At 47.8% G+C, this 14,321-nt stretch overlaps 1 protein-coding gene across 1 annotated transcript in view; it reads right to left on the minus strand.

The window, feature by feature from the left end:
* Nucleotides 1-14,321, minus strand: part of MYO5B (myosin VB) — a 145,522-nt gene that overhangs the window by 55,897 nt on the left and 75,304 nt on the right. The window contains exons 14-18 of the mRNA XM_058044585.1: nt 13,392-13,514; nt 12,141-12,224; nt 7,017-7,166; nt 6,318-6,415; nt 901-987 (exon numbers count right to left, since the gene is read on the minus strand). Coding sequence (XP_057900568.1) covers nt 901-987; nt 6,318-6,415; nt 7,017-7,166; nt 12,141-12,224; nt 13,392-13,514 — 542 coding nt within the window. The remainder of the gene's footprint in view (nt 1-900; nt 988-6,317; nt 6,416-7,016; nt 7,167-12,140; nt 12,225-13,391; nt 13,515-14,321) is intronic.

The raw sequence follows: 14,321 nt of genomic DNA on the forward strand, positions 1-14,321 counted from the left end.
TCTTCAGGACTTATGTATAGTCTATTTTTTCTGATTTATTGGGCCTTAAAAACCTCTTTTGAATTTTATATCTCAATCAGCAGGAGCACACCACCCATAAGCCTCCTTTTTATGATGCAAGAGTTTGAAGCCTAGGATGCTCTGGATGTGCTCTGTGAATGTCTACAACAATAATTTACAACCCTTATTTTCTTTCTCTGAAAGTAGAATCAGAATTTTTTTTGGCTGAAATGAGGATTGCAGCAGATGTCTGAAGCCAGGGGGGAAACAAAATCACACGCAAAGAAAACCAAATTGAACAGTGGAAGAGGCTTCAGGCAAACAGTGAAGAAGTGCTTTAGGGCAGTGCTTGCTTTCAGAGTTGTTGTTTCGTTACTTGGTCTTCACCTAGGTACAGCATCCCAACTGGATTCCTTTGTCTGCCAGGCATCAGCTTTTTCAGAAGTTTCATGAGAGCAAATTACCTCTCAGGACCAGACTGAAAGCACCAGCTGGAGCACTGACTGGACACAGCACAACACACTCTCTGTCATGCCCACTTTGCAGCTCTTTGCTTGACAATGAATCTCTTACATCTGAGGAACCCAGGACATAATGGGAGTTTGGCAAAATGAAACAAAAAAAAAAAAAATTAAAAGGAGAAAATCCATCCTGGGTACAAGCAAACCTAAATAAACATTGTCCTGCCAACACAAGTATTTTCTTCTACCTCCCTCACGTCAGATAATCGCAGAAGGGTTTGGTCTTCAAAGCTCACCCAATGCCACCCCTGCCATGGGCAGAGGCACCTTCCCCTGTCCCGGGGTGCCCCAAGCCCCATCCAGCCCGGCCCTGGGCACAATGAACCTGCTGGGAAAGCAGCAGGAGCAGCACAAGCCCAGGGAGCTCCCAGCCCAGCACCTGGACGGGAAGCCAGCCGCACTGATCCGGATGGTCTCCAGCACTCCGCAGGCTCTCAGCTGCTGCACTGCTCTCTTCGGATCAAACCTGCAATTAGATTTAGGACAGGCATTAACACACAGTGAAAGGGAGCCCGCAGCCACTGCCTCTCAAACCTCAGCATAACCCAGGCCTGGCTTTGGGAACAGGCTGCACAGATGTCACAACTTTTCTCTGCATGTCGCAAAGGTCTGACTTCCGAGTTGCCTGAAACCTTGCTCCCACCCTGCTATCAATGCCAGGGGTATTCTTGGGATAGACTGACCATCTGCTGCAATTAATTAGTGCCTACAGCTAGAATCTATCTGGCTTTGTAAAGCAATACAATCACAATAAAAAAGGGAACAGGCTACCCCACCACGAGCTGCCTGGTGAACCAGCTATTGGGGCAACAATATATTTACAGAAATCAAATTCAACAGCAGAATAAGTCTGATATATTCAATTCCATATCCAAAGCAGGTAATTAACAGGTCCCATGATGTTCTAGACTAAGTTTTCCAAGAACATGACCACTTTAAAGCTTGCATCATCCCTTACCACTGCCACCACATGCCATCAGGAATTTGTGGCAAAAAAATCTCAAGGAAACTTCCAGCTGAATACTCAGCCAGTGCTTCCTCTGATTCCTGGCAAAAACTCACTCCCAAATCAGACCATCCTTGCAGAGAGTGAGTCCAGGTACCAGCATCCCCCGTGGCCGCTCCCTCCTTCCACCCTGACGCTGAATGCACAAGGAGGTCACAGCTCTCCAGCCCTGGAAGGCACTGGAAAAGGTCCCTGCATCAAGCTCAGACTCACACGATGCAATGTCCATAGCTGTGTGAGGTTTCCAGAACAAATCTTCTCGTATAATGCCAGTTTTTTTCCCTTTCTGAAAGCTCAAAATATTTACACCTGCAAGTCAAGATTACATGAATAATTCTTCCTGCTCTCTGCTGCACAAAAGCAGCATGAAAAATAGTCTCCTTCTTCTCCCTCTGTGCTTTTTTTAATTCCCTGGACCTGTCAAGTCTACAAGCAAGTTATTCACTGCAACACCACCAACACTGTGCAGGGTGAAAAATCAGTCTGGGCTGTCACTCACTTCAAGGAAGAACCCACAAGAGTGCAATTTCCATAACAATAAATAATAAACAGGAGTGGCAGATCGACAGGTAAGCGTCAGTCCTGGAAGATCCCAGGGCGATCTCTCTGGTATCCAAGGGAAACTCTGCAAAGCAGCAAAGCCCTGTTCAGTGGGGGTGAAATGCAGCCACCAGAGAGGCTGCAGTCATCTGTCAGCAACAGCTCCAGTTATGGGCTAATGCTGAAATTAAGATCTTAAAAGAGGGACAATACAGCTTATTACAAACTTCTTTTCCTTGCCACGGCAGATAGAAGCACCTGGCAGGTTGCTTTTGGCCTGGAAACCCAAATCAAAGATCCCAAACCCTGCCTGAAAGTGAATCTAAAAGGAAAACTGACAGAGGAACAACCTGAAGTCAGGCATTCCCCTTGCACATCTCTCTTTGGAAGTCTTCTCCAGCAGGAATTAACCTCAGTCCCAGCCTGCAGTCAGATGGAGCAGACACCCCTGCATGGAGCAAGGTGTCCCAGGATGGGAGCCTGACACCCTCCAGCCCTATTACAGATTTTATCTTCTCAGCATGTTGTGAGTAGGAATGCAGGGTGTGAGAGACCTGAGGAACCCTCCAGTCCAGCCCCCTATGCTCAAAAGCTGGGACAGCTGTGGGGGCAGATCCATGGCCCAGGGGTTTAGCCAGACAAAATTTATAGAAACCTCCAGAGACGGAGGCTGAACAACCTCTCAGGCAGACTATTCCACTGACAGACTGTCCTCAGGGAGAAAAAAAATAGGTTTACTCATGTCCAGTCTGAACCTCCCGTGTAAATTTGGGGCCATCGGCTCCTTCCTCCCACCACACACCACTGTTGAGAGCATGGCTTTCTCTTCATGGTAGCCCCTCTAAGTACTGAAGAGCTGCCATTACCTCCTCCCTGTTCTCCAGGGTAAGCTTTTCATTTTAGTAAAAACATAATGCTCTTGTGAGCCGAAAAATTTTACGTTTTAGAGAAAACTTATTTTCTCACTGAACAACAAACATAACACCCAGTGTTCTGCATGTTGCAGACACTTGGGTGCTAACGTGGAGCAATGCTGATGATGTTTCACTTCACAAATGCTTCCCAGTACTGCACATTTTCCAGCATGTGTCTTTAGATCACACTTTTACACATAAAAAAGTCCTACAAGGAGCAGCTGAGGGAGCAGGGAAGGGGCTGGAGCCCCAGGAGAGGCTGAGGGAGCTGGGAAGGGGCTGGAGCCCCAGGAGAGGCTGAGGGAGCTGGGAAGGGGCTGGGCCTGGAGCAAAGGAGGCTCAGGGGGGCCCTTGTGGCTCTGCACAGCTCCTGACAGGAGGGGACAGCCGGGGGGAACAGGGACAGGAGCAGAGGGAACGGCCTCAGGCTGGGACTTGGACAGCAGCAGGAATTTCCCCATGGAAAGGGAGGCCAGGCCTTGGCAGGGGCTGCCCAGAGTGGTGTTGGAGTGCCCATCCCTGGAGGTGTCCAAGGAAGGACTGGATGTGGCACTCAGTGCTCCAGGCTGGTGGCACAGCGGGGTTCAGACACAGCTGGGACTCCACGATCCTGAGCTCTTTTCCAGCCTCAGTGCTCCTGGGATTCTGTGACTTTATTAGTGCCAGGCTAAGGACACAAATTCTTCAAGCTGGTGGCAGCAAGACCAACCTTCACCACGATCCCCAGGTGACAATGCCAATTAAGCAATCCATGAGGGGTGAGGGGGGAGAAGCTCTTGCAGACACCTGAACCCCCTGTGGATGAGGATGCAACCCCATCACCACAACCTAAAGCAACCTTCTCCAGAACCATCCTTGTGTCTATTTTGGCCTGTCATGTGTTCCCAAAATCCTGAGCTTGGACATTCACCAATAGTAGCATCACACTGGGCAGAGCCATCACTTGGAGTAGGAGCAGGCACTGGCAGAATTATCCTCCTGGTGCTTGCTACCCATAATATCTTAGGGATACAACTGAGTTCATTCAATTACTGCCCCCTGAAAACCAGGAGTTTGCACATCCATGGAATTATATTAACTGTATTCTGAGCATTGCATGAAAAATTGAATTTGAAAGTTCAAAGGCAGAGAAGTGAAGAGGGATGAGCTGAAAGGAGAGCTAAGCAGGGACATGGAGTCCTGGAAAGACCCACTGGAAAGATAAAACCACTTCATCACCCAGAGCATCTACCACACTCTCACTACAGCAAGTCAGAGAATAATTTTTTGTGCTTCATCTAAAGAAAATTGTCAATCACACAGTGTAATCCTGAATTTCACTTAATGAACACCCTCTGCAAAAGGCAAGAGGAGACCAAGGCCCAAGCACATCCAGTTCCTACAGGCCGGTGTGTGGAACAGATCAGCAGAGCACAGGAACACAGATCCCAGCACAGACAGCCGTCTCCAGGGCTGCTAACTACTCATCTAAGGAATCAGGTAAATAGAAACCAGCTTCTGAATGTCTTGCAATGATTTATACCCCTCAGTTTGCTGTTTGCAGGGGCAGAAGAGTCAAGCCAGGAAGCTTCCTGGTGGATACATCTCTCCCAGCACATCATGACCAAGGACAGGTCTGTTTAGAGAAGCTCTGCCTTCCTTCCAGGACACTGTTGGAGCTGTCTCTGCATTCCTAAATCGCACTGTGCTCACTGGGAGCACTCAGCCTGCATCAGATCAGCTGGAGGGAAATGCCTCCCTGCTGCTGGATTACATTTACAACCTTCTTCCTTAAAGGTCACCACCTGCACTTGATGCCTTTCGAGGACATCACATCTGTAAGGTCCCTGCATACTAATGGCCAAGCTTTTCTGGAGTTACAGAGAAGAAAACTGGGCACAAATCCATGACCAAGAGGTCAAACAGGGCTAACAATTACCTGCTCACAGAAATTGTTCCCTGTGATACATCTCTGAGCTACGGACAAAGATCAGGACTGGCCTTTTGCTTCAGCTGCTCACCTGCCTGGAGTTGATACAAACCACATCTTTACTTTTTCTACATTTATTTTGGAAGCAGCAAGATATTTCTGTTCATTTTACAAGCCCACTGCTTATCTCTTCTTTTTCATTTCCTTCTCTTGTCACTGTTTGGAACTATAATTATTTAAATCAAAGCAAGTCTAAGATAAAAACTGCATGAAGACCCTATCACTGCAAAGCAAGGATGCTCACTATTAGCAGAGCATATCTATGAATTATTAGAACCTGAATTAGTCTTCATTTCAGAGGCACAAACCCCACATGCTGAAACTCAAAAAGGTGACTCCAGCAACCCACACAGACCTTCCAGCTTCAGGAACAACATTAAATGGAAAAGGCAAGCTCTTCAGCAGGAGGAAGAGCCCAAAGCATGCCCTGCCACCATAAAGCTGAGCATATCTGTTCACCGAGTTCTTCATCAGTAAATTTGCAGGCAACACTGAGCTGGGAGCTTGTGTTGATCTATTGGAAGGAAGGAGGGCTCTGCAGAGAGACTTAGATCAGTGGGATAGATGGGCAGAGTCCAACAGCGTGAAGTTTAATCAGTCCAAGTGGCGAGTTCTACATTTTCGCCACAAAACCCCCCCTACAACGTTCCAAGCTGGGGAGAGTGTGTCTGGACAGTGCTCAGGCAGAAAGGGCCCTGGGGGTGCTGGTGACAGCCGGTTGAATATGAGCCAGCAATGTGCCCTGGTGGCCAAGAAGGCCAAGGGCATCCTGGCCTGCATCAGGAATGATGTGGCAGCAGGAGCAGGGAGCTCATTCTGCCCCTGTATGGGCACTGGTGAGGCCACACCTTGAGTGCTGTGTCCAGCTGTGGCCCCTCAGCTTAGGAAGGACGTTGAGATGCTGGAGCACATCCAGAGGAGGGCAGCAAGGCTGGAGAGGGGCTTGGAACACAAGCCCTGTGAGGAACGTTTGAAGGAGCTGGGGCTGTTTAGCCTGGAGAAGAGGAGGCTCAGGGGTGACCTTATTGCTCTCTACAGCTTCCTGCAGGGAGGTTGGAGCCAGGTAGGGTCGGTCTCTTCCACTGGGCAGCACTGACAGAACCAGAGGACACAGCCTCCAGCTACATCAGGGAAGGTAGAGGTTGGATATTAGGAAAAATTTTTCACCAAAAGAGTAATAAAGTACTGGAATGCTCTTCCCAGGGAGGTGGTGGAATCACCATCTCTGAATGTGTTTAACAAACCTGGACATGGCACTTGGTGCTGTAGTCTAGTTGAGGTGTTAGGGCATAGGCTGGACTCTATGATGTTAGAGATCTCTTCCAACCTCATTATTCTGTGATTCTGTGATCTGCAGGGCCACTTACTTGAAGGGGAGCTTCTCATCGTTGGGCTTGATGCAGCGCACGTAGTGCGGGGTGGTGGCGTTCAGGGTCTCCATCAGCAGCTGCAGGGAGTTGCGGAACTGAAAGACAAAACCACTCGTCTGGAGGAGGGAGGGAGGAGCTGGGACCCTGCAGCCCCAGCCAGCAGTGCCACAAGCCACCCGTGGGAGTGACACAGAGCGAGCCTCCCCATGGAGCCAGCCCAGATACGGGGAATTCAGAGAAGACACTGTGGGGTTGAGGGCTTCCAGCTCAAAGAGTCAGGAGCAATAAAGCTCGGGAGTCTGCCCAGTTGGGTCTTTGAAACACTTCCAAGGATGGAGGCAGCACAACCTCTCTGTGCCCCTGTTGAACTTTTTGACTGCCCACAGTGGGGAAATGCTCCTTTCCTGAAGCTGTTTCAGTTTAAAGGCTCCACAGTATATTGGCACACCATCCAGTGAATCCCAGAGTCTCCACCCTCCCCAGACCATCATGTCTCAGCTGCTTTCAGCCAAGACTACTCAAACCTGCTGTTCCAGAGACACCACTAGAAGTCATCCAAAACACAACAGCTGAACACAGAGATCATGGGAAAGTCTCTTTCCACCCAGCTTTTTATTTACCTCTGCTTCAAACTGAAGCAACAAGGTATTAACTGGATTGTTCTGTTGTCACTGACTCCCTGAGGCCTCCCATTACCTGGTGTCCCACTGTTTTCCTGTGCTCCTTGTTGGCAGCTTTGAAGGCTGGCTTGGCAGAGCGCACGTTGATCCGGGGCGTTCTCTTTGCCACAGCAGTGGTGGGCACGGCATCCTTCTCCTCCTGGAATAAGTCTGCTACCATCTGATACTGAAACAAAAGGCAACACTTGAGCACTTCTGGCCCTTCCTGCTGGGGAATGAACCCACCCAGCTCCCATTGCTCAGGTCATTTCTCACCCATCCTAAACCTGAAAGGGGAAAAAGGGCAAGAAAGTGAAAGCAAGAAGAGATGTCTACATGAACCATGTCAGCAGGACAGCTGACCATTCTGTGCTGCAGGTCATGAAACCTTGAAACATGCACATTAAATCAAACTAACCTAAAAAGAAAGGAGGCTGGATTGCTGAGGTCTTGCCAAGGCACAAAACCTCCTGGACAGGAGGTGACTCTTGCTCCCAAGGCTTTGTTTCAGGGTGTTTATGCAGCCCTGCCCCAGCAAGGATGCTGCTACACAGCACATAACCTAGGAATAGGATCTCCTGTGAGCACAGGCTGCAGCCAGGCCCCACCACAGCCCCGGAGGCACCCTTGCTTTTCAAAAAATTAAGGGACACAAACACTTCCTCCCTAATGACCCACCTTTCAGGGTAGCACCACCATCCCACAACCCTGCAAGCACCACATCTAGCTCAACAGATCATAAGCCTGGGATTGCTGGCAAGCCAGCAGCAACATTTCTGCTTCACAAACAACAGGTGAGCTGGCAAAGGCAGTTAATGCCTTTATTATTATTATTATTTAGGAGGCAGAATATTCAGATTTACATTAGGTTGGGGAACCTGAATATTAAGTAAGCCACCATAAATCTGGTCTGGTTAGCAAGCCTGTCGAATTTTCACATATTGAATCCATCTACACACCCACACACTGGCTACTGCCACAGCTGCACTTGCATTACTTAAATGTAAAAAAACCCTCTCTGTCAGCAGGTGGGATGTCATGTATCACCAGCTGAGCTGGGCTCCTGCCAAAGCACCCACAGTGTCCCCCAGCAGCAGGGATGCTGGGGCACCTGAGGGACAGAACCACATTCCCCACATCCATGGCACACCATGCCCAACACACCCACCCCAAAACCACCAGCACAAGGCACTGGCAGCTGCCTAGCACTCTTGCCCCCACCTCAGGCTCCACCCAAAAGCCCAGCCTGGTTGTATTTCCATTAAGATCCCAGGAAGAGTGCTGTGGTTTACCATTTTTTAGACATAAGCAGCAGCCCTGTGCTGTGAAGGGCTGCCTGGCTCTCTGCCACATCCCTGGGCTGAGACAGGAACATTTCCAGCCCTGTCCTGTGGGATGTTCTCACAGCTTGTTAGGACAGCAGCCTCAACAACACTGTGGGAAGGAAATTATTTGCATTACATGAGCAAATTTATTGCAGGCTCCATGACTGCGCTAGCTAAGGATCTGCTTCACACTCAGCTTTCACGCTATCTCTGCAGCTCACTCAACTCCTGTCACAATAAAGGCTCTCCCCTCCTTCACCTGGCCCTCTATCCCTAAAAACCACATCCTAACAATTGTTATGGTGACACAACACCATCTGGGATGCTGTGACTCCTGCAAGCACAGGAGGTATGGATGACACATATATACTAATGAAGATATATCCAACACAGGCTCTGCATTACTGCCTCACACCTGACAATGTGGTAAAGCCTCTGGATGTAATTTGGGGTTTCAAAATATCTTCTCAACACAGCTGGGAGTGCCACTGCTCTCTCCATCCATTTGGTATTAATAACAGCAGTGTTTGTTCCTGGGGAAGGATCTCAGAGCCAAGCTCTCAGCTTGCATGAGGCAAACCTGGTGGAACTGGGACCATCTCTAGCAGGAGCCATTCTGGGGCATAAGCAAGAGGGACAGATCCCTCCTCCCCAGCTGGCAGGGTCAAAGCCACTGGTGCATTATTTGTAATTACAGAGACCTAGAAAATAATACCTTCACAGCATGCCCTTATGCCTTCAATCAGCATTCAAATAATTTCCCTTAATTCAAAGAACATCAGCTCTCAACTGTTTTAGCTGACCAGGGCTTACAGAACTAATTAAACGCTTTATAAAGTCTCTCTCACCATCTTGTTGATGGCAGTAATTGCATTCTAATTAGCAGAAGGCAGTTCTGCCTTGGTGGGAGTGCTTCATCAGCGATGGCTTGCTGGCAGGGAGGTGCCCAGGTCATTGCTGTGTTAAATTCAGTGTTCCCCTTGCCCTCTGTGCTGCTTTAGTGGGAATGTAAAGAAGAAAGTAGGGAATGCTGTGTGCCAGCCTGATCCTGAGGACAGGACAAAGTCCTCGCAGCACAAATGTGAGCTTTAGTTAAATTTACACATTTGAATAGCAGAGTCAGCACTGTCACTTCTGCTTTTGCTGGTTCAGAGAGACCAGGTTACCTTTTACAGCAATACAAAATTGTTTTTTATTGTTTATAGCCCTGGAGGGCAAATGGCAGGCAAGAAGCAAAAATACCAGGGTAACAATCTGCTGGCAAACAGGGGTTAGGGGCAGCAAGAGCAGATCACAAGGTGTTGAAGGATTTGGGAGAGCAATGTCACAATGCTCCCACTGCTCTTCTTCCAGACCAGCACGGCATCAGCACAGGCTGATACAAGCCACTGCTCCCATGTTGTTAGGGGAATGGGAGTAAATGGGGGTTAAAGGCAGAAATTCAACAACCTATCTCCCAAAGGTTCTCAGACCCAAGTGAATTTCAGAGTGTTTTGGGCTGTGTCAGGGCACATGTGGCTGCCCCATCTCCGGAAGCATCCAAGGCCACGTTGGACAGGGCTTGGAGCAACCTGGGATAGTAGAAGGGGCAGGGATGACACTGGATGGAATTTATTATCCTCTCCAACTCAGCTATTAAACAAAGTCCAGCCGGCTCTGATATTATATTGTGGTCCCTACATATGGCAAGAGAGCCTTTATTTTACATCTGTGTTTTTAGGGAAGGATTTCCAGAGTCTCCACCACTCCACACCACACTACTCCAATGAGATACACTCTCTCCTCTACACCAAACAGTCAAGCAGAAATCCTTATCAGACACTGCCAGTTCTGCAGCACTGACTCCAACAGCAAGTTCAGCACTGGCTAAATAATTCATCATAGAGCATCAACTATTCCTGGAGGTTACCTGGCATTTCTAATGAGCTCTAATCATGCCCAGTTTTTCCCTGGGAAGCTTCCTGAACATGCAGAGCTTTTGATTTGGGCATTATTAAAGCTCAGCTTCATCGTTATTAATTTCACAACTACTACCATGGATGAGAAAATTGCTCATCTTGCCATCTTCACGTGAATTCCTTGCTGTGAAACAGGCCAAGGCACTGACAACACTTAAATAATTTCCCATTCTCATCTCTTCTAACTTTGACAGGAACAAACTCCTCCTAAAAATAATGTTTCCTCCACCTCCCTTCATCCCACTCCTTATTCAGGGTGTCATTTAGAAGGTCACAGCCAGCAGCACACCCAAGGGTGTCACAAAGAGAAGTTTGAATATGACACACTTTTGCTTGCAACATGCAGGCCTTCAAAACTTGTAATGAAAAAAAAAAAAAAAAAAAACCCAAACCAAAACATGCTGGCCTATGCTGTGGAAGGCTTTGAAATGGTTTGGAGGAAAGCAAATGAACTCCTTCCTTAAAGCACACTCAGGGGTTGGAGCAGCAATGGTGCCCCAGAGTCACACAGCCTGGATTTCGGCTGCTGGATGGTGAGTTGGGCTTTGCATTTTCACACTAACTGCTTAATAAAAGCAGCTTCTGGGAGAGATGGGGTTGTTTAAGGTTTCAGCTCATTAATTGACAATGAAAGACTCAAAGCTGCAGGGAAGAACTTTTGGTCTGGTTTTAAAACAACAAGGATCTGAAATTCCTTAGCCGCCTGTGCTATTGACACTTTTAACCCAACCTACCCAAATGCCCACAGAGAGCAGGAGTATGGTACAGGAAGCCAGTGAAAAATCTACTCAATTTATATAGAAAACTGTAAAATCTCCAGCTTGGAGCCCACTGTCAAATGCTCGTTTACTGCAGGCATGACCCACTCCAAAGCCTTCAGACCCCCACAGCTCTTCTGCTTCCAACATCCCACCAAATCCACAGCACACAGGAAATTTTAAACAGCAAGAGCCAAAAAAGCCTTTACCAGGAGACCTGGCATTCAAAGTCAGTCAATACATCCCTGCTGGCACCTGGTGCAATGAGATGTTGACAAGTTGTTTGTACAACACTCGGGAGAGGGAAGGTACAGGCACAAAACCTTGTAAAAGACAAGTGACACCAAGAGTGATCATTAGTGTCTGTTAATTTGTTAAAGTTACACTTTGGCAGTGGTGTAAAACAGCTCCACAGCAGCTGGAGTGTCTCAGAGTTCATGTTACAGTTCCAGCATTACATATTAACTCCAGTTTTTGCACAGTAATTATTGAAGTAATTAGAAGTCACGGGGACAAGTATGCCAGATTACAGATAACAGGAACAGCTATTTTCACACAGAAGGGGGATAGGACCAGCAAGGCTACCCACAATGTACAAACCATGCTGGTGACAGTGGCTTTTAACCCCAGATCCCCATGCTTTTGACCATCCTGGTCTAGTGCAAGGTGTCCCATGGCGGGGGGCTGGAACAAGATGATCCCTAAATTCTCTTCCAACCCAAATCATCCAGTGATTCTGTGGTTGATGGGTGATTCAGTGATGGGTGGGGAGCTCCAAGCAAGAGCTAAGTGGGATGCACAGTGCCCAAAAACTATCTGCTCCTAATTTTGGCCCTTGGTGACCGAAAAAAGAAGAGGATCAGCAGGTTTGGAAACCACTTCTGCGATGCATCCTGACAGGACACCAACACCAGGGTGAAGGAAGGCAGACAACCACCCACATCCATGCATCCAGTGGGTGTAACCCTGAGCACCCTCCTCTCCCCATCCTTTTTCCCTGCTCCACACCCCACTGGTTTGGGTCTCTGGTGGCTGTCAGTGCAGCAGGGTCACACCCTGAGCCAGGCGTGGCACAGGGATGCTCAGCTCAGCTCCTGCCCTGACCTGCTGCTCCTTTTACCTGGCTGGCTTTCAGGATGTTGATCTGCTCCTCGTACACGGTGTCCCTGTTCTTCTCCAGAAAGCCCTCGCTCTGGTACTCCACCTGCCAGGACACAAAGGGAAGAAGCTCAGAGGCACAAGTCCAACACACGAAGACAAGGTGCTCCCACCACTCCCCTGCTGTCAGGAGCTCACCCCAAAACCCTGAGAGGGGAAAGGAACAACTGGAATTTAAAGGTCACTTTTTATCAAAGTGCATCTGGGTGAAAGCAAAATCCTTACTAGGAAACACAGATTGTTTCCTAGCCATTAAATTGCTGTGTATGGAAGTCAGGGGTAAAAATTGCAAGGATCATCAGTAACTCTACATGCTCTTCTGTTCACTCTTCAACTCCTTCTAAGTTAATCAATAAACCTCAAAATATGCCCTGCCTAAGTCTCTTGTAGGTCTCTTGGGTTTTGAAATTGCAGAGGAGTGGGATGCAAAGGAATTTAAAAAAAAAAAACTTAAAAATACATTAGAGACAACAAAAGAAAATTTATCTTTTTTTCATATTAAAAAATGAGAAAAACTTGCTAAGAAATATTGTTCATGAAGGATCCATATGCAAAACCACCTGCCTGAGGAAAGGTGAGTATCAACATTTGCCATGGTGAGGGCCTCTGGAATCAAGGACAACCTGGTTAGGGGAAGCACCTGTAGGGCATCACAGCACCTGGATATTGTCCAGCTCCTCAGACACATGCCAGGGTTGATCTTTTTAATTTTTTCCTAACAAATGTGTGTTTGGGTTAACTTCAAGCTTTTGAGATTCCTGTTTGCTGTAACATTTGTCACATCAGGGCTTCAGTGAAGCCAGAGTCTATGGACAAGACCCCAGCACACCAGGCACTGGGATTTGGTTTAGTGCCACAGTTGGTATCTTCTCCCTCACAAAGGTGGGATCTGCCTGGGATCACATCTCACCTCCTCCCTGCACTGTGCCTTGCTGGCACTCACAGCTCCTGCTCTTCTAAAACAAGGACATTTTCTGCCAAGCTGCCCTTACAGAAACCCCTTTCCCCACAGCTTTGGGAAAGAGGATTTTTCTCTCCTCCAGAACCCACAACTCACAGCCCAGAGCCACAACCAACAGGCTGAAGCCCTCGGGGCTGACCCAGATTTGAGCACCTGAGCCACAACCACCACCCTCGATGCGCCGAGGGGCAGCTCACGGGGCTCTGCCCTGATTTACGGTGCTGCAGGAGGCTGTCCTGCCCTGCTGCGCACCTTGTCGGCGAAGTGCAGCACGATGAAGGAGGTGTTGGACATACGCGGCTTCTGGAAGTGCTGGCTGGCGCCGTGGCGGTCGTACAGCTTCTGCGCCCAGTTCTGGTCCGTGCCCTTGGGCACCTGCAAAGGGGACAAAGGGGACACTGCCAGGCCCAGGTGCTGCTCTGTGGTCACCTACTTTGGTGACAAACACACCAAAACTGCGTTTCCAGCAGGAAACACACAAATCTTGGTTCTGTTCCGGAAGACAGAACGGCTCTTGCAGGAAAAAAAAAAAAAGGAAAAAACAAACCAACAAAACAGACCAAACAAACAAAACAAACAAAAACACAACCCAAAATAAACAAAAAAAAAAAAAAAGCCCAGACAAAAACCCACAACAACAAAACAGCGTTTCCAGCAGGAAACACACAAATCTTGGTTCTCTTCCGTCAGCTGGAACGGCTCTTGCAGGAAATAAAAAAGGCAAAATGAACCAACAAAATGGACCAAACAAACATAAAAAAACCAAACAAAACACACCCCAAAACAAAACAAAAAACACCCACAAACCCTGAAACAAAACAAAAACAAACAAAAACCCACAACAGCATTTCCAGCAGGAAACACCCAAATCTTGGTTTTGTTCCGTCAGCTGTAACGGCTCTTGCAGGAAATAAAAAAAAAGGCAAAACGAACCAACAAAACGGACCAAACAACCAAAAAAACAAACAAAACCCACATCCCAGTACAAAACAAAAAATACCCAAAAACCCTGAAGTAAAACAAGAACAAACAAAACCCCACAACAACAAAACAAGTGTTTACAGCTGAAAACACCCAAATATTGGTTCTGTTCCGGCAGCTGGAATGGCTCTTGCAGGAAATAAAAGAACAAAATGACAAAATGAACCAAACAAATAAAAAAATAAACAAAAACCAAACCAA

Source organism: Melospiza georgiana, chromosome Z (assembly GCF_028018845.1).
Source record: "Melospiza georgiana isolate bMelGeo1 chromosome Z, bMelGeo1.pri, whole genome shotgun sequence".
Taxonomy (NCBI): Eukaryota; Metazoa; Chordata; class Aves; order Passeriformes; family Passerellidae; genus Melospiza; species Melospiza georgiana.